This window comes from Lampetra planeri, chromosome 50 (assembly GCF_965212315.1).
Source record: "Lampetra planeri chromosome 50, kcLamPlan1.2.h2, whole genome shotgun sequence".
NCBI lineage: Eukaryota > Metazoa > Chordata > Hyperoartia > Petromyzontiformes > Petromyzontidae > Lampetra > Lampetra planeri.
The window spans coordinates 1,805,681-1,826,707 of NC_136156.1; the positions used below are offsets into that span (position 1 = coordinate 1,805,681).

At 43.5% G+C, this 21,027-nt stretch overlaps 1 protein-coding gene across 7 annotated transcripts in view; it reads right to left on the bottom strand.

The window, feature by feature from the left end:
- LOC144734286 (dystrophin-like) overlaps positions 1-21,027 on the bottom strand; it is a 636,663-nt gene that overhangs the window by 136,485 nt on the left and 479,151 nt on the right. For all 7 annotated transcript variants that reach the window (XM_078616432.1, XM_078616429.1, XM_078616430.1 and 4 more), the window contains 5 exons: positions 12,728-12,829; positions 11,083-11,179; positions 9,537-9,751; positions 6,716-6,833; positions 3,601-3,815 (listed from right to left, as the gene is read on the bottom strand). In XM_078616432.1, the coding sequence (XP_078472558.1) occupies positions 3,601-3,815; positions 6,716-6,833; positions 9,537-9,751; positions 11,083-11,179; positions 12,728-12,829 (747 nt within the window). The remainder of the gene's footprint in view (positions 1-3,600; positions 3,816-6,715; positions 6,834-9,536; positions 9,752-11,082; positions 11,180-12,727; positions 12,830-21,027) is intronic.

Consider the following 21,027-nt stretch of genomic DNA (forward strand, 5'->3'; position numbering starts at 1 on the left):
ATTGCACAATGAAAGGCAGAATTGGCTTTAAATTTAAGAACCTTGGATTTCTGAAAGGGCATAACCTTGGCACCCTTCCCATAACCCGGACATTTTATATGCCAGATTTTTCCTCTATTTTATTCGGGTTGATTTCCCCAATTACCCAATTATGGCACTTTTGTGCTGAAAAGAAAAAAGAAAAATCACGGCGACTTTTATTTCCCAAAAGTCCTTCCCATTTCAACCCCCAAGCGTGGCACACACAATGGTGGGCGTGGCGGGTTCCTATCTACCGGTAGATACATAGCGAGGACATTTGAAACGTATTTTGGAGACTTTTACAAAATGATAACTGTACAGAGAATGACCGAGCATCAGGGCCCAGATGCAGAAAAAGTATAGTTTATAGTCGCTGTTATCTCCCTCACCTGCCACGTAGGAGAGCGTGGGTTCGATCCCAACTCCAACAATGCCTGTGTTTAATTATAGATTTGAAGCTTTCGTGACTGCAAGGATTCATACTCTTTGTTTTTTTTCGGTAAAGTCACGTAGGTAAAAAATAAAATAAAATAAATGAAAACAACTAAATTAAATCACGACGTTTTGGGCGCAACACAAGCGTCCTTCTTCAGGTGGGGACAACGTAGCGAAAGCACAACCGCTTCAGTTTGTCTAAGCCCCCCTCCCCTCCATTCCACGCGACTATATAATTCCTCGTCACAACCATCTCTTAGACACACTTAAGCGGTTGTGCTTTCGCTACTTTGTCCCCACCTGAAGAAGGACACTTGTGTTGCGCCTGAAACGTCGTGATTTAATTTAGTTGTTTTCATTTATTTGATTTGATTTTTTACCTACGTGATTTTACCGAGAGAAAAACAAAGAATATGAATGCCTGTGTTGTATGTTTGGAATTTGCATGTTCTCTCTCTCCCCGTGGTGGTCACAATGATTTTTTCTCCGGGTCCTCTGGTTTTACTCCCCTCCACATTTAGAAATATGCGTTTAAGTTATTTGGCTCCTGTAAATTTCCACATTTAACAAACCACTTCGATGAGATATGATGTGTGGACAGGTCGCCTCTCAAAAAGAGCTAATCGCTCAGTGGGCTTTAACCGGTTATTAAAATAGTTTACATTGTTTTAGTTAAAAGTTCAAAATTAAAGCAACAGAAAAATAGAGTACTGGCATAAGCATATATAAGAATTATACATGAAACAATGATGTGTTTGGGATTTCATATTTTTTTTCATATCAGTCCCTATTTTATTTTTGTTTAATCTTATTTGTTATCTAAATGTATTAAATAAACTTGTTTACGCAGAAAATTTAATTATTCTAGAAATGTTAAATATTCGTCACTGAATTGCAGTTTGTATGCACATTTTAATATACATTTTTATTTATTGAATAACCTCAGTAAATGTGATCACTTTTGGTGGGAAAAATATCGAAGTAACACCTTCGATTCGACATCACTTCCTGTGAATACGGCAGCATGCACATATACAAATTTTCCACAAAATAAAAAATATCTTTCACATCTATTGCATCTCTGTTGTTTTATATATGTGTCACAAAAATACACTTCAAGTGCGGTACGTCTGCAAAATAGTACGACAAAAAATGTAACGCTCAAATTGGATAAACAATAAATAATTCGTAAGTCAAAGCACTCGGTCAATCCGCTGCTGGATGAAGAGGCTCTCCCACACTGGTCTGTGTGGGTTAGTGAAGAAGTGGGAGGAGGAGGAGGGGGGGGTGGGTGGAGGTGTCAGAACTGGTCCAGATATCACGCACCACTGACGTTGGCACTAGCTGGGCGTTGAACCCGGGTCACCCAAGTTCGTGCCACGAGTGCAATAACCACTACAACCACCACTCCACCCACCACGTTGACTGAATAGCAATTAACATCGTGCGTTCAAACTGGAGTCTACACCTGCCAAGCTTGAAACGTAAATAAAAAAAAGCAGTGTGTTCCAAGTCTCTCTAAACTCGAAACATTGTCACGTCTGCTTAATTTGTAATGACGACAAAAAGCATTGGGGAACAGTGGAATGGGAGAAAAGCCCAGGTATTAATTCACTGTACAAATCACAAACCCAGGCATATTATACCTAAGGCGTTTTCGTCAACTGATCCCTGAACCCTAATATTGCCGAGGGAGCTGCGAATTAATATTGAACAAGGATTGCTGAATGCATAGCTGTACGTTAGTGTTGCAGTAAAGCGGATTTACAATCCACTATTTTGGTGTAGCATGGAGCTGTTCAAAAATAACATCCGGGGGGAGGCAATATCCTACCCCCCCCCCCTTTCCTCCAACCTCTTTATCCCGTCCTCCCAACGAATAAATGCTCCATCAAACCAGGGCAATTGGCAAGCTATAAGCTATACTGTACACCGGTTAAAGGTAAAGGTGCAGCCGTGCAATTGCTTGCTCACGCCACACCCCGCGGAATGGGGCCTCCACCAGACGTTGCTTTAGCCACGCCGGCCAGACGTCTTGAGAGGTGGGAGTACACGTGCTCTACTCCACCAGCACGTGACCTGCCAATCGGCCAACTGCGGTGTGCCCGTTTATACGACTGGATGGAAAGAAGCGGTGGGTGGGATTTGAGAAACGTGTCAATTCTTGCAACTGTTCATTTGAACCGGCAATCTCTGGATTGCAAGCCCAGTATACTAACCATTACACCACGACAGATTCCCTGGCATGGAGCTGGTCTAAAGTAACAACTGGGGTAGAATACTTCCACCACCACACTTCAAAAGCAAAACAAAGCGTGCGTCATCAACATTTTCCTCTTGCCGCCGAATCTCTTCCTGCTTCTTCCCTCGCACTGCTCGCCTTCAGGAAATTCCCTCCCTTTGTATCTTTTCTCAAGTTCTCACAACCTTGTTCAATTCAAGAAACGTATAAACTCGTATCTGTTGCACCTTCAAGCGTGCTATTTGTTGCTGAACACTTGACGTTCTGGGCCTTCGGGCTTGTGCTCCGCAATTTCAATCCAATGATTTCAACTCAAGCTGAAGGCGTCAACACAGAAGGGCCAGCGTGCGCCCTTAGCCCCATTCGTGGCCAACCTCCAACCCCGTCGCTGTCTCTCGTGAGTCTCTCTGTCGGTTTCATAGCCAGGGTGAGTTTCGGTAATTAGCGCAGGCGATGTACAAAGTCTCTCCGAGATGTTAATGGTGGCGAGATGATAACTACCTCGCCTGGTATACAGGAGGTCGTGGTTTCGATGACGGCCCTGACGGCCCTGACGCCTGCTGTATTTTTGGAGTTTGCATGTTGCTCTCACGATGGTTGTGTGCATTTTTATCCGGGTCCTCCGGTTTTTCCCTCCACATGTAGAACCAACATCACGTGTTTAGAGTAATTTCGCTGCTATAGATTTCCACATGATACGCCACTTCGTTGAGCCATCATTTGTCTCCAGAGCTATATACCTCAGCGGGCCTTACCTGGTAAAAAAAAAATATCTTACGGTTTTACTCGCTCAACGACCGCGATAAATACACATACCCATACGTAAAGTAAAATAAAATAAACTGGTGTACGTCGGTCGGTCGCGAGAGAGAGAGAGAGGGCACTGTGGCGGTGGGAAGCACCTTGAGCTCGCCGATCTGCCTCGCGATGTGCTCGCTGGAGTTGGCGGGCGGCTGCGCCAGGCGCGCCAGGCGTCCCTCGGCCGCCGCCACGAGCCGCTCGGCCTCCTGGCGGCCCTCGTGCCACTGCGCCGAGTCGTGCAGCATCTCCTGCAGCTGGGCCTGCCGCCCGGCGACGCGTCGCTGCAGGTCCTCGTACAGCGTCATCGCGCGGTCGACTGCAGGGGAGGAGGAGAGCGAGGGTTAAAGCCCCGGGTGGGGGAGCAGGGGAGGGGGGGTCCAAGATCGGGGCGTTGAGCCGCGCCGAACGTAACCGCGCTAAGTAGAGTCCCGAAGAGGGAATTGTGACGGCGCATTCGGGACTCCGGACGACGATCGTGGCTTACGGACGTGCACGTGGTGAGAGATGCGTCGCTCAAATTGCTGGCCAGGTCGCTGCAAAGTAAGAGTTTGACTCTACCTGAAGCACACGGTTACGCAGCCGTTCACAGGTGGTCGCAAAGACGTCCACATGTAAGCGAATTAGCTGTTTGCAAACCAAGTTGCGTAACGAATCATTAAGGTGTGGACGAGGTTTAATATGACGATTTCCCGCAAGCAGCATCATCATATTTAATTAGGAGCTTTCGTGACTGCAGGAATTATTCTTTGGTTCTTTCGGTAAAGTCACGTATGAAGATAAAATAATAAATTATTATTATATAAAATAATAAATTATTATTTATCTTTATACATGACTTTACCGAAAGAACCAAAGAATCATCATCTTTCTTTGCCTTGACAGTGTCGAGGCTTGCGTGCATCCCGAGTCACTCATTTAGAGCCGAGCTGACCTCGGGAAAGCTCCGTACAAGTTCAAATACCATACGCCGATGACGCTGTACGCGTGACCACGAAATAAATACACACACACACATCTATACTCGACCTACACATGCGCGGACACATTTGCACCCGCAAAGCGGAGCACCCTAATTGCTTTCCCCTATGCCGCGGCAGACTTCTGGATCGTTGCGCAACGCTCCCTGCACACACACCGGTGAAAGGTGAACTACCTGCCATTCCTTGTGAACACCGCTACTGGTGGAATGGCCTCCGAAGAGAAAGAGCTCCGATTCTCTCTCGAGGATACTTTTTTTTGGCCGACTCTCTCCGATCATCGCGAAAACTTCTCGCCAAGAGGTGGAGGCGGCCCAAACACCACATCTATCCCACCACACGTGACCGGCCTGGTCGACTCACTGCGGCGCATGCCAATCGGTGGAGAGACGTGAAGAGGATGGAAGAAGAGGGGTGGGGGGTTTAAGAAACGATCGAATTGATTCAACTGTCGAGTCGGCAGACTGAATTGGAGTGGCAATCTCTGGATTGCAAGTCTGGCGTGTCATGTACGTGTGTTTTATGCATGTAAGTTGAACTTCTTTCACACCGTACATAACCAAACGTGCTAATCGGAGGTTGTAACCATTACACCATGGTAGAAAGGCAGAAGAACGTACAAATACATAAACGTAGAGTTGTCGTTGGTACCTTCTGACCTGCCCCTACTGGACATATGTGAAAAAGGGCTTCATAGCTCATCAAATTTCTCCAGGATAAATAAAGATTCACATTCTGAGTGCTACTAATCACTGCACCACTGCGGCATCCTAATCAATTAATGCAGGTTTGTTTTTAAATCAATTTTATAAAAAAGGTGTTTTTGAAAAATGATAATATTAGTCTGGTCTTTAACCACTTAAAGCCTTCTTGAGAATTAAGACTTTCTTCAAGGCCTTAATGCATATTTTTGCTTGTGGAAAGGAAATGAAATACTTATGACAGGCCAGAAAACTATGAGCACAAATAAATAAATAAAATCTCAGGACATTTATCATCAACACTAACCTGGAACTGAGAAAAAAATAACACAAGCCAATATTTCAAGGCATGACCCATTCCTGACAAACGCACTAGTCGTATTTCCCAGATACCGTGTTTATCTACATTTTAAATCTTTTCAAATAATATAGAAAATCTATTTACTTGTCTGCCTGCATGCCTGCTGCATGGCCATCTGTCTTCCAAACAAACATAAGCAGGTTTACTAAGGTGAAGTTAAATTCCACCCAAAACCGCAAAACGGTAATATTCAGTGCAATTTTCTTGTATTTTTATTTAAAATAATATAACTCGATCCAAATCTTTGCTCCTGTGTCTGAATAAAACACATGTCTCAAGCCTGCCAGCCAAGAATATTAACACCAAGGGTATATAAACTAGAGTAAAAGCCCAAGGCAAGTAAGTAATCTATCCTAATTAAACCTTCCAACCAACATTTTCGTCTAAGCCTCATTTATTGCGACTAGATTTAGCGGAAAAGCCATTAATCTGACAATGCTGCTTTCGAGCACTAACAGCCAATACCCAACACAAGAATGCATAGGTAGCAATCACCAGATACATGGAGCACAGCGAACACACACTTGATACCGATTGAAAGCAAACAATTAGACGTGACAACACATCCAACATGGAACACGTTTTCCCTCAAAGCTGATGAAGGGCATTCGTATATATGGAGAAAGACATTCATGTTAAAATTTGAAATTGGTAACATTTCTATAATTTAACCAAATAGTTTTAATTCCTCCCCCCCCAAAAAAAATTCCACACGTGTTGACCTTAAAATTAAAGACACGCTTCACGCTCGCTGCCATAAACTCATGAGATATTGACAGAATCAGGGCGAATAGATTTGCGGACGGTAAAACCGGCTCTGGCACAAAATGCCTCCGACCTCAAAGCACTGGCAGGTCGTCGCAAAGCTGAGCTTCGTCATCGGGGTCAGACGAGGCCTGCGAGGGCGGCCTGGACACGACGCCGTCCCCACTGCGCCACCCCAGTGCACGCATGGCCCATACGTCGCCGGCATTTATGTTTGTCGCAAGCAACCTCACTTCGTGCAAACCGTCAATTTGCAATTCTGCCCTTTTACACGTACTGTACGGTAACTTAACGGGATCGTTGTGAGAACACGTGCTCCGAGCGTGGCATTTTATCATCGCCGTGAGCACGCAACGTCAACGGCTATAGGTTAAGGCCGCACGGTGATAATCGGTGTTTCGTGCGCGCTCACTGGTTCCAGTGAGGTTAGCTCGAGTCTCTGGGTCACCCGTTTTGTTCTTCAAGTTTTGAGATATCGTGATGAGCTCCTCCAACTGAGGTCGCCTCTGGTCCAGGTCTGCCAACACCCTCTGTGTAGATAAAAGGGGTTTGGGGGAATTTGGGGGTTGGTGGAGGGAAGAAAAATTGTTTACAGACAATTAGAGACAGGTAAAAGCGCAGCCCTGGAATTACTTGACCACGTCACTGCTGGCCAAAGAACCCAAAATAGAGGGACTCTCGAGAGAGAGCCCATCTGGAGGGCATTTTGACCTCTTCCACATTGGCCAAGCATCTTGCGAGAAGTTAGATTACCCGCAAATTTAACCGACTATACTCCATCTGCTGGCTGCGCAGATGCCGCGGGGGTTCATAAAGTTGCACAGCGCTTTAACTGCCATGCTCGGGAGATCGGGCCAGCGACCTCTGGATTGCAGGTCCAGTGTTGCAAATCATTATACAACGGTGGCATCTTGTGTGGTGGGTGGCGAGCGGTAGTGTAGCGGTTAGCGCCGCGCTACGAATCGGACGACCCCGATGACCATTTTCTGAACCGGTCATGGGCCTCACCCTAGGTCGACTAAATCTCAAATGAGCACCTGCTGTGGTGTGTAAACATCACCACTGGGGAAACAAAGGCGGCCGGGCGTGATGTTGGCCACCCACCCCCTCGTGTGCCGTGCCGGCCTTCATAGGTGCTCGCAAACAGCACTTGCCCCAACAGTCTGTTGCAGGCTATATGTGGGGGTCTTTGTCTTTGTAGTGATTATGATTGGTTGCAGCAGGACAGGAAACGTCTCCGCGTTTTGCCACTCTGTATGGAGCAAAACCGACAGAGCCCTCGGCCCCCTGCATTCGATGTGAAGTGCACCGTGGATGAATCGTCGGATTCCCGTGCCGTCCAGTAATTTGCGCCGACTTAAAAGGGCCTGTGATGTTCACATTTTCTAGCAGTTCTGGGACAAAAACACGAGCAATCTGCTCTTATTAATCAATGATCAAAATGTCTCTCGCTGTCCGAGAGTGCCCTGTTTTTGCGTGACCCTCATTACTACTTGATGTCCGAAGCAAACAATGTTTTGCAACTCTGATGACGATGATGTCAATATATTCCATATTATGTGTGGTTTGGATGATGTCGCTGACAGTGATTATTTTGATTACAGGGATGTGTTCCGTATCATTCAGTATTATACCATTATGAAACACAATTTGTCGTACATGTGCACAGACTATGTTTTATTTGTGCCCTTGAAAAGGCACTACAGAAGAGCCTTGTGAAGGACCAATCACCATCGGGTCTGGATGAATTATTTTATAATCAATAGATATTGCCAATGATAGCATACTGATCGAAAATATGGTGACCAACAATGAATACGTCACCTACGATGGAAAGCAGATAAAGCGGAATGGGACAGTTCATGCTGTGACTGGGAGGACAGACATGTTAGCTATTATAATCATGACGAAGGAACACAAATGGACCTGGGCAGGATTAATTGCTATAAAGCACCACAATTTGTCAACAGCTAAGGCATTGAAAATACACACGGGTCTGACCGAACAGGGGATGGAGTGATAAAGTGTATGACTTTCTGTGGTCAGGTTGCAGCCGTTTAAAGCTGTGAGTGGCATTGCTGAATATCAAAAACCATTCATCCAACAGCAGATGGAGAATGGTTTCTGACTGTAAACAATAATGTCGTAGTAGTAATAATAATAATACGCACGTGAATTATGATCACCAGTATGCCACCATTATTTCTGCATGATTCAGGGAACCCTCGAGTTTCCTGGAAATTGAACGCCATCCCTCTTTGGTGACAAGCTAGGAATTTACTTGTGATTTCAAGGGTGGTTTTGTTATCAGTGAAACAGGTTTGGCTTGATCAGTCAGGTTAATTAACTGTCTGTTGTCTTAGATAAGCAAACCTTCTGAAGGGCAAATCAAAACACACATTCACATTCGCCACCAGCATTTGTATGTGAAAAACACACACACGTAGTGAATTGGTGACTGCACGTTTAATTATAAAATTTTAATAAAATAAATTAGCAATTGTTATTTTTTTTATAATAATGATAAACAATTATTTAAATCTCTGTGAAATCTGTTCAAATGTCAACGTGCCAGGCATACTTTTAAATAATAAAAATTATGTATAGCCCTTCATCACTCCACTGCTGGATAAAGTAAAGGTCTCATCATTCAATTGTTGGTCATGGTGGTTGTTTTGACCATGCTTCACTAGGCTGGTCAATGCGAGTTGGTGGAAGTGGGTGGTAGTGGGGATCAGGACCGATTGAAGTATCACTTGCTAACTCATGTTAGCTGTGGTCAGCTATCGAACCAAGGTCACCAGGTTCATAGAGCATTGTGCCAACCACTGACCTGCCACTCCACCCTAACGCGTCTTGCATGTGGTATTACGAAACACCTTGCAGCGTTTGACTCATGACACTGTGCCAATGCGATTCTGGCTTGCTCAGTTCCATCCCCTATAATCTCTTCCTTTTCATTTCTGCACTCCGAGATGATTGCCGGGTTATGGGCACAATGTAAATGTTGTTTGTTTTTACGTTCCAAAGTCTTAATGAACTTAGTATGAATTTACGCACGCGTACACAATGCACGTCTCTGCCAGTCTCCATATCCCTTTGCGTGCAGCTGCGCTCGCAAGTGCACGTTAACGCGCGTCCGTGCTTTACGAACAGGAGTGTGCGAACGTACGTGCGCAAGTGGACATCTGTGAAAAAGAGCTTCATAGCTCATCCGATTGCTCCACGCTTACTTGCAGCTTCCGCATTGCTTCCGATATCTCGTCCAGGTCCCCGACGGTGACAACGTGCGAGCGGATCATGTGGTCCTGCAGCGTGAGCCAATCGGTGAGCTCGGCCGCCAGCGCGGGGAGCGGCGGCGGCGTCGCCGTGGCGCCCGCCTCGGGCTTCATGGCGATCGTCTCCTTGGTAACCGTCACCACGGTGAGGGTCTGTACAGCTGTGTGGGCTGCCACGGTGCGTGAGTGCGTGCGTGCGTTTTTGCGCGTGTGGCGAGGGGGAAAGAAACAGCAGTAATTAGCTAAATGCGTGCGTGCATTACACGGGCGTTTGAACTCCTGTCACCGGGCTGAAAAAGTCAAGGCAAAATATAATAAACATATATTGGTTTCAAAAATACATTTTATTGTAACATGTGAATATATTTTCCAAAGCAATTTCATTTAGGTGCATTTTTTTCTCGGTACACGCCTACATTCCACGTACACTGAGAACTGCAACTTGCCTACATCGTCGCTCATTTACATATTAATTTGGTACTTAACAAATGCATTCACCGAAGGAGCTTGTCGGGAAAAGTCAATTTGGTTCTTGCCATGTTTCCCATCAACTGGGCTCTGCTGCAGCATCAATTGGACAAAGTTATTAACAGGCAGGAGGCACGTAACCTTCGGGGGAGAGGGGGTAGGGAGAACAAAGAGTCTGCTTTTTTTTTTACTGCAGCCATGCCCAAGTGCATTATGTGTATTTATTTTTGTTTGTTCATTGCATTAACAAAAATAGGAAATAATTAAACACGACAGAAAAGGACACACATTTATTATTCAGGGGCATGCAGACCACAAGTATTTTAAAGAGACGTTCTCCCTTCTTAAAAAAAACACATTATCTTCTTGGTTCTTTCGGTAAAGTCACGTAGTAAAATAATAAAAATAAAACATAATAAAATAATTATCATTTTATTATGTTTTATTTTTATTATTTTATTACTTCCCTTCTACTGAAGTAATTATTTTATTATGTTTTATTTTTATTCTTTTATTACTTCCCTTCTACGTGACTTTACCGAAAGAACCAAGAAGATGAATCCCTGCAGTCACGAAAGCTTTAAATCGAAAAACACATTACTTGAATGTACAAGTCAGGGTATGGACATCCGTGAAAAAAAAAAACCTCATAGCTCATCGGCTTCATCCAGTCTAAATAAATATTCTCATTCTCGTGATCACGCCTGCCTTCATAGCGAGCGCCTACGAAGGCAGGCGTGGCGCTTGACGGAGCGGCGTGGTCGGAACCACTCGTGGGCACCTCCGTCTCCCCAGCAGTGCCCCCATGCTACTCATTCGAGGCCGAGTCGACCCAGTGAGAGACACAGGACTGAGAATCAAACAACGGCCGCTGACGTTCGCGGACGCTCGGGTCGCCGGGCGACACCGCGCGTCGCACGCGGATCGCTCAGCTCCTGCTCCCCCGCTCGGAGGCAAGCGGCAACGAATACAAAGACACAGACACACACGCACGCACGTGCGCACGTGCGCCGATTTCTCATTCCCTCCTCACCTCCGGGCACTTTCTTCACCTCAGGCGTTGCCTGCTTGAGGTCTCTGAGCAGGTCATTCAAAACTGCCCAGTCGGATTTGAGCTGTACCAGCCGCTCCTTTGGGGAAACAGGCAATAAAACATTACGCTCATTATGTCGATTTTTGCATGACAATGCGTCTCTGACATCCCAACACACGCGTACCAACAACGGCTCTGTACGCATCCCACACGAGCGCAGCGGTAGCAGCGAGACTGACACTGCCGTGCAAGCGACGCCGCTTTGTTGTTTCACCGCGAGCTCCTTGGAGCCGCAGCTCTGACCTCCCTTCCATTTGAACCCCCAACTAAATGGTGGCCACCTCCAATGGTGCATGTGTAAAATGAGTCAAGTAGTTGGCGAAACCAGACCTTTAAGAGTGGCCTTGAAAATAACATCACTTCCTTGCCACTGGCCCGCCCATCCACTGTTGAGAAATCTGGGTAGCTCTTTCATTGCTCACAGAGAAGTCCAACAGCATTTACGGGTCACAGTCCAATCTCGCCAATTCTCCTCAGATCTGATACCTTGTTGCGAGGTTCTCATTGCCCCACACTTTCGGGGCTGACGGACAACATTTTCTAACAATGATTTTCAGTGGAAAAGGACCATCACTGCTTTGACAAGCTGAGAGAGAGGTAATGTATGATACCAATTTCATGCTGTCAGCTTGAAAATAGGCAAACAAACTATGTATAAGCAGTTACATCTGAACGGTTGGTTGCACTGACCAACCGATGTTTATCGTTCCTGTGTCCTTGCACTTACACAAACACTCATGCTCCTTCATACCAGAGAAAACCAATAAAGAAGTATTACCAGAAGTCAGACATAACGTTCAATATGAACGCGTAACCTCCAAAATGCATTACTTATATCAACATCAGGAGGACGAGCCAAACAATCATATTGCCAACACTTTTATGCGCATGCATATACTGTATACGCATAAATATGAGACAGATATTTCTACACGAGTAGTATAATTCGCTTCCCTTGCCTCCCAAGTGCACGCATCACGTGTTACTCATTCAAAGTTGAGTTGACCTCGAGGAAGCTCAGTACAAGTTCATACACCATATGTCACTGGTGTTGTACATGATCACTAAATAAACACACATAGACACTCTACATGCACAGACACATTCGCACCCACAACGCACACACTCTAATCGCATTCCCACATGCCACTGCAGACTTCTGGATCGCTGCGCATTGGTGCCTGCACACACTGGTAAAAAGTTAAGGTGCAGCCCTGCAATTTCTTGCTGCCATCACTGCTGGCAGAAACGCCTCCACGAGCGAGAGAGTTCCTCTTCTGGGTATTTTAACCTCTTTGTCTAGGCTCCGGTCAAACGTCTTGGAAGAGGTGGGCGTACGCAGACTTCATGCCACCACACGTGAGCTGCCGATCGACTAGCGTGACCCCATTAACACTTCTGGGTGGGATTCAAGCAACTTGCACCGTCCTTTCAACTGCCGTGTTCGGGGAGATCAAAACCGAAGCGGCGACCCCGCGAATCGCAAGTCCGATGCGCTGTCCACCGCCCCACGGACGCATGGCGTGCACATGGTTACAGCGACCTCATTTGTCCCATGCGTCAGACATGTCGGAGCAGTTGATACCTTTGCGGCTGGATTTAGAGTCTCCTTCCTCTCCAGCCGCTCCGCTTTTGAGATTGTCTCCTCTACATCGGCCTTCTTGGCTCGCACCGTCTCTTCAGCGGCCTGGCCACAAACAGAAAACCGCACGCGATTATTTCTGTTCGTCTGCACCGAACACACTTAAAGCAGCCACAAGGAGCTGCTGAGACTCAAAAGCTTTTGAATTACATCCGTTCAAAATTAATTAAACCGGCATTCAGTTTGATCACTCACATTATTAATTGCTTCCTAACAGAGGGCACTTAGACTTAAGTACAATTAGTGAAATTACAATAGAAGCACAATTACAGAAGAGAGATGATGATGATGATGATGATACAAACATGCGCATGTTGAGGATGTCATGAAATATACCAGCCCATCTCTCTCTTCTTAAGTTTTATTTTCATCCTTGTTCCGATCGCTATGCGTTATTGCCGTGCTTTGTTGAATTTGTTTTACTTTTTGTCATGTTGGGTCAGCCAGGTCTCTCTTGCAATGATACTCGTCCTGGTCTCTTGAGTTCTCTCTTGCTACAACACATCGAACTTGAACTCTTCTTTGCACAAACACTATTGTACAGTGGCAAATGGCTAAATCAATGCATAGGAGATTGGGTGCTCATAACTAAAATATTAATAAACATAGCAGGCATGCGTCATTTTGCCAGAAACCTGCCACCTTTCTTCAATTTATGTATTTTTACCTTCATACAAGTCAGCAGCAGAAGCTGCCTTCTGGAAGAAAGGCGATCCGAGAGAGCATTGTGTAGATACTAGGCTTATTTAGAAAAAGTACCTAACTTTTTAATTAGGCAAACAAATCTAACATGCACTAAAGTATAATTTATAAGATCCGTGATCACTACACAATTGTTCCGGCTGTTCAAATTCATCATCCAAACATTCACAACACAACTTGGTCTCCACATGGCTAATTTGGCATGCATTTGTAAGCACTAATCAAGGCCATAATTGATAGGGTAGTGATAACCTATTCTTTGAACAATTAGCTGTCTGCATATCAACTTGAACGGGTTTTGCTCAACCAATAAAAAAACAACGCTTCATCATCAACAGCTGCAGAAGCAGTCAGTCATCCATGTCATGGACACACACTTGCACAGAGGCTGTTTGCAACAGTAATAGGAAAAAAACATATCCCTTCTCAAAATTTAATTTCATCTCTGAATTCTGGGGATTTTTTTTCCATCGGTGACAGGGTTCGCCATCTGCCTTATGCAGAATTGCTGCACACAACGCTTTTATTTTATTTTGTTGCGGACTAAACACAAATCTAGATGAAATAAATGTGCGAAATAGATTTGAAGAATAATTTATTGGACAAAGCAGCAGTAATCCTAAACATACAGACCCAATTCCACGTAAATAGCCTCTTTACTGGACTAAGTAAAATAAACGTGTGAGTATATAAATCCTACCTTTTTTGTTATAATGCTAGATTACCCGTACTAATGCGCTTATGCTGACACTGGCAAAGATATAACTGGGCATGTAATGTTTCATTAATTATTTCAGAAGTTCCAACTGTCGACAAATATGGCAGTAACAAAAACACATGTACTTGTGTGCGTGTAAATAAGTAGACGACCTTTATTTATGACGAGTTAAGAGCCCATCGATGGTTAAATGGTGGCACAGTGGCTATTACACCACGCTCTGATCGCAGTGGCTAGCACAATGCATGATGATGCCACAGTGGCTAGCACACGACACTTGGTTCTCCGCTCCTTGAGTTCGATTCCCGACCATGTCTAACATCAGTGGCGAGTGACATCTGAACTGGTTCTGGCCACACCTACTACCCTACACGGTATGGTAAAGTATGGTGAAACAACAACCACTGTTACCCAACACAGAATGGAGAGGGGGTCTTGTTTTCTTGTTTGTTATTGTTTGTTGTTACTTTCTACCAGCAACATCTCACTGAGACTCAGGTCTCTCTCTTTGGAAGATTTGTGGGGGGTTTTTTTTTAGTTTGGCTTAGCCATGCTTTCTTCGACAGAAAATAAGGCTTGCGCCCAGATGAAGAGCCAAAGACACACGTGTGGGGAAAGAACATTCAAATTCTGCATGGATATGTGAGCACCCTCTTTCATGTGCTTTCACACAAAGGCTCACTAACCTTGCAAGGTTGGCCTCTCACTCAAATGGTCCCACTGTTATCTAGCAACGCACCTATATCAAGCGTTACGAAAATACACATTTCACCCTGGCAAAATCTGAGCACATATCTAGAATGTTCACGGATGCGTCGATTAATAGCGACGAGTACAGCCGTAACACGTGCACAGAAGCGTGCACATCTACAAATCAAGCGTTTGAACGTGCACGCAAATTCTATGCAAGATACGTGCGGACGAATCTCGTGGCCTTGAGGACGCACAACGGGGAACAACGCAGAGCGAGGGAGAGCGAGAGAGGACAGATGCAAATGTGAAGGCGTGCATTATGCAAAAATAACGATTCTTTCAACGGAATCGTTGACTCAAACCATGACGATTCAACACAGCCAGAGGGTGAATAGTTACCCACCAAACGAACATGCATATCAGTGCCACATACAATACCAGTACACTCTGTTACCGCATATGAAAGTACACTTTAAATAAATTAATCATTTGCATTCCAAACACCCCCCAAAAAAAAGCTATAATGTTTTTTTAAATTGTGATTTTAAAAAGTTAGTTAACAAATTAAACTTTGGCCAGTTTGCTGCATTAATAAATAAACATATAATTACACTCCTGCTTCAATAGAGATACCGTATCTTTTCCAGCAACTTGTAGCAAAGTTGTACTCTTTCGCTGTGACGTCGTAACTAAGTTGGTGTGTTTATCATTGCCCTCCCTTTTAATTAGAACGTAGGTTACTTAAGCAATATTCGAATTGCCGATTGATGACGGTAAACTCGAGGAAGTGCGAGCGCCTGTGCGTTCAATACAACTCAATACAACTCATTTTGGATCCAAGGTTGCATGTGCACAGCGAAGGGAACATGCAAATGCATTTGTATTGTACACAATTAAGGCCGTGCTGGCTGTGAATCTCAATCGGCCTTGCGAATCACAATTGGCAGAACTCACGCTGAGCCCCCACTCCCTTGGCAAGGCCCGGTGATGTCCCGACGAGAGCCTAATGCATAATAAAACTGGCCAAGCCTTCTGGGCCACATTGTGCATGCACACCATCTGCAGTGCTTTGTAGGAGCAGCTCCACAGATTAGGTGTCTGCAATTTTCTTTAGTCCAGTAACTCTCTCCGCAACCCTGTGGATGACACTATGTGGAGATGGGTAGCTCTCAGATGCGTTTTCCGGTTGTTACCACCCTTTGTTCTGCACGATGTCATCGTCATGACAATGTCATTTTTATAGTTTTATATTTATATTATTTTATTATTTCCCTTCTACGTGACTTTACCGAAAGAACCAAGAATATGATGTCATTTATATACCTGGAAAAATGTCTCACCGAGTCGATATGTTATTTTTTTTTGCCAATTCCATTCATGTATGTTGAACTTAATTCGCACTGAACATAGCTAACCATGCTAATCGGAGTATTTTGCATTTTGTTGGACACTAAAGCACCTAGAGAAAACTCACACAAAAATCAGGGGGAAATGCTCAAAGCTCCATGCAAATGGATTCAGGAATTAAAATGCTGTGCTGCCATATAGTGGCCACCTCGCAGCCCAGCATGTTTGGGCATTTTAGGTGATGCACACAAAGCCCTCTCCTCCAGTGCACTGAATTACTGGCATGTGCGATGCCACGGTCGTGCCTAGCATATTCATTTTCTGAGAAAACCCGTAACCAAATTGAGTCAGAGTAATGAATGTGTTACAAAACAAACAAAATGCCACCACGTAGATTGTTAAAATGTTATTTAAAGACTTATGGGTCAGAGAGCAATTACTTGGCAACTGTGTTGTTGCAAGGAAAATTAGCCATCATACTTCTGGGCGTCCTCCATGTCTGCAGAATATAATTGAATGAACATTAAAGAACCTAATCTATTTAGTGTGATGTAGTGATGTATAAATATATATTCTAAACCGATGTTTCAAATGAAATACGTACAGAATTTTGCAATATTTAAGAGTTGAAACAATTTAACGACAGCACGGTGTCTTTATGATGATTGATTTGGAATTAAATCCGATGATATACAATCACTGTAACAGGAAACAGCATTACTTTTCTTTGATTATATTATATTTGAAAAAAAATTGTAACTGTAATATTCGAAGAAAAAAAAACTATTTGTGAAGATTCAGCCGCAAGAACGAGAGGGCACAGGAAGGTTTCGGACAGATAAAACATTTTCACGCATAATTTTGCCCGCACCCGTTGTTCATGTATCAGGCCGAGGGGGGGCCGAACAAAAAACAGATGAATGTTTAATTATGCTCGACGCATTCAATTCTTCTGACCGCATTACGTCTGGTGTACAACAATTTAAATTTGCAAATTATGTTCAGTAGACTCATCTCTCTCTCCCTCCACATCCCATATCCACGCAGATTACTATTATAGCTCAGAGGCATCTTAAATAGCAGTGATCAAGCAGCGGTCTTGGTATCTAATTCGGTGCAGTCCAGAGGACCCGAGTGTACATGCCATAATTAAATGGCTACAAGCAATTGGGCCCTCCTAGAGTGAACACACAAATCATATTACTGGCACATCTAGTGGCTGGTGGCACCTTTGTAACAGCAACGTGCAATGTATGTAAAATACCCAAAAGAGCATGTAAATGCACACTTACACAAACTCATATTTAAACAACAATGTATTTTTATTGCCATATTTAAAGATGTTTTTTTATTTTGTTTCCCATTAGCAGCTCCAGCAGAGTCAGCATTGTTGTCCGTCCAACGTCTACTGAGAATATATTCTTAACTTTGAAAGGTGCCCACCGAATTAGGTGGATATTTAAATACGATTAATGCCGGAAAGTTAAACTGCAGTAAAGGTCTGGCCACTCGTTCTCAGCATGTGACCATTTGCAAGGACTGCTAATCATCCGGCATTTTCAGCACACAAGCAAAGTGCCGACCAGGGCACATGCATTCTTAATGGGGTATCTGTTATGGCCATGACTACAATGCCCAAGTATTGTTTCTTCCCGGATAATAAAAACAAAAAACTAAGTTTCCTTCACTCTCAGTTTAGAATGTTACATTCAGCTGCCAGTCCGTTTGGTTGTTTACATAGTTTATCTGTTCAGTTAATAAGAAACGCAGTTTTTTTTTAATATACTAGCTCATGCAACATGTGCTACACAGAATACAGCGTTGTGTGTGTGTAATAGTAAGTGGTTTGAATATTTGACATTCGTTTGCTTGCACAATATCCCTTTTTGTGTTTAAAAAGCAAGTTATGAGCGAGTAAAAATGTTGAGCCAACAAACAGTTTTTATTACAATTACCCTACTAAATGAGTCAGACTCATGGAGATTCCTTGTGGGACTTTGTGCAAAAAGCCACTATATGAACGTGGAAATGTCAACACATTTCTGTGCCTTCAGTTATGACTAGGGAATAATAATTATTATTGAACCAGTTGTCAGCAATTTTTAACCCCCTGTTTTGGCTGTGATTATTTGATGAACATTTCGCGTTATTGTTGTAAAAGTAGACGTAAAACCAATATACAGTAAAACCTTTGATTGCGAGTAACTTGGTCTGCGAGTGTTTTGCAAGACGAGCATTTTTTAAAATAAATATTAACTGGATAAACGAGCGAGGTCTTGCAATACGAACAGTACGTATACACTTTGTCTGCCAAGCGTCACGTGATCACAACTGATATACGAGTGCTTTGAATTACAAAACACGTTTCCGGAACGAATTATGCTCGCAATCCAAGGTTTTACTGTATATCAAACGTGCATTTAAATATTCAGAAAAAATGGTATAGTTCAAATACAATCCTACGTTTGCTCGACACATTTCAGAATGTCTCTGCAAAGTCCCCGTTGCACACAAGCCCCCGATGCCAGGTGACATTTGTTGATCCAAATTGACTGACATGTTTTTCCTCCCCCTAGTAAAATCCATGCAAGATTTCGCCAAGCTTGTCTTGCATAAACAATTATTTTTAAAATGCAAATGGTTAAATAATGAGCTTACGGCGGATCTAGGCATTTGTACTTTTGTCCGAAACGGAAATAAGGTAACTTCACCAAAAGAGATGCTCACTTAATGGGTATAATTCCCAGGCTTGCATTTTTTTAAAATCTAGGTTAAAATATATTTGAAAGTTGTGCAATAATTACCCCCATCTATCAGTGCCTAAGAATTAAAAAAAAGAATAATAAATGACTCACATTATTAACTCTGGCACATAAAACAGACTGTTATAATGAAGGAAATAGTGAAAGCATTATTTTCAGTTCATTATCATCTCAATTAATAAGCTTCACCATCCATCATTTCAGAGCTTTCTGCAGACTCAGGCCAAGGCATGGAAGCGATAAACGGTGCTTCAGGGACCATATCCAGAGCAAGACACCTTCCAGACAGATCACACGTTTGGTCATATATTGCAATGCAAATGCACTCCTTATCCCTCACTTTTTTGGGAACAAATAAACGCAACACTTTTGATTTAACCATCATCATCATCAGCTTTTGTCAATCCACTGTTGATAACTTCCCTGACAATGGCATTTAACGTATATTCTTGTCTGTTTACATATTCGTACAACAGTCTCCCTATAGCTGTTTAATGTTCTGTAACTTAATTGTCATTATATAATTAGAAGTAGACAAAATAACAATTCTGCCCATGACAGCTTGCACTGCAGGCCTGTATTATTTTATATTGATTTATGTTTGCACGATATGTTTGATTTCTCACAAGACACAGTTGTTCCTAATCTAATTTTTATTGTCTACATTGCTGCACTTTATATTATGTGCTCTGCATTTGTAATTTCTGGTGACCCTACCAGGTCACGCTTGCAATTGACACTCATCCTGGTCTCTTGAGTTCTGACCTGTTCCAAAAAAATGGACATTAGTTGACTAAGTGTTCCCAAGCTGTTTAACTATACCTGGACGAACCATGTACACGACTTACAACCTATTTATATGCTTCTGCTTATTACACTTTTAGTTAATTTAGAAAATGGTTTATAATATTTGAACACGGAGTGTCTGCTGCTACTGCTGTGTCCTGTACAGCGCTTTGAGATCCTTGGTGAAAAGCCGCTACATAATAAATATAATTATTATTACAATAAACACAATGGCATCTTGGCTCAACAGCACAGACTGAGCAGCAAGCATCATACCACTTTTTAGACTAAGAGACACACATCCAGAACAGGATGTACAAATTAGGGTTCACTTACACCACACATTCAACAACAACGGTGACGTGAATTGCATTTGCTGCTGCTGACTTGGGAAATCAGAAAACCCTTAAGTTGATCAGAGGAAACGCGCGAGCCGGAGTGTCGTGCACCTGCAGCAATGTGTACCCAGAGGACCGTCAGTGTGATTTGCATGAAAGGCACAGAAGGCACAAGTGCCCCGTTAGGCGTATAGCAGCGCGGATCGATTCATCGATTAACATTGATTCTTAACTGTAGAATCACGTGGGTAAGAATCCATGTTTTTTTCAATGTGCATAATGGGGGAGTTCACACAATCCCTCCGGCCACTTGAGGCGCTGTTATTCACCACAATGTAAAACAAAAAACTGAATTTGATTCTCGAATCGAATCGGCGAAATTCTGAGACTGCTGAAATATTAGCCGGCTCTGCGAAATTCTAAGATGAATATGTCTCGCGTGGCCGACGCCGTCATTGTTGCTACGCTTTACGAGAGGGCAGCCCTCTCCTTGCTCCGCCTTGTGCATCCCGCTTTAGCACAGCCGGGAAAAAAAAAAGAGAGTTATGATGTTATTAGAAATGACAGCGGAGCAACTGTAACAACCAAGATGAATGCGGACTCACAATTTCAAGCGCAGTCGTGTCAATATCCGTCTTTTGGAGAAAGAAAAAAAAAAATCTCAAAGGTCATTTCTATGGTAAATGATTGTGAGCGAGCAATTATTTAAACATCTATCATGTCAAAAATATTCTATGGCTGTATCAATTTTTAAACTCGCCGTTAAGCTCCTTCGGTATGCGGAGACAGAGTCAGGAGCAAAAGAAGTCCATTGCAGCTCAAACATCTCGTCGCTGCAGTCCACTGCAACGCAATAATGAAGCAAATACTGCTCGGTAGGTTACTTAAAATAACAAT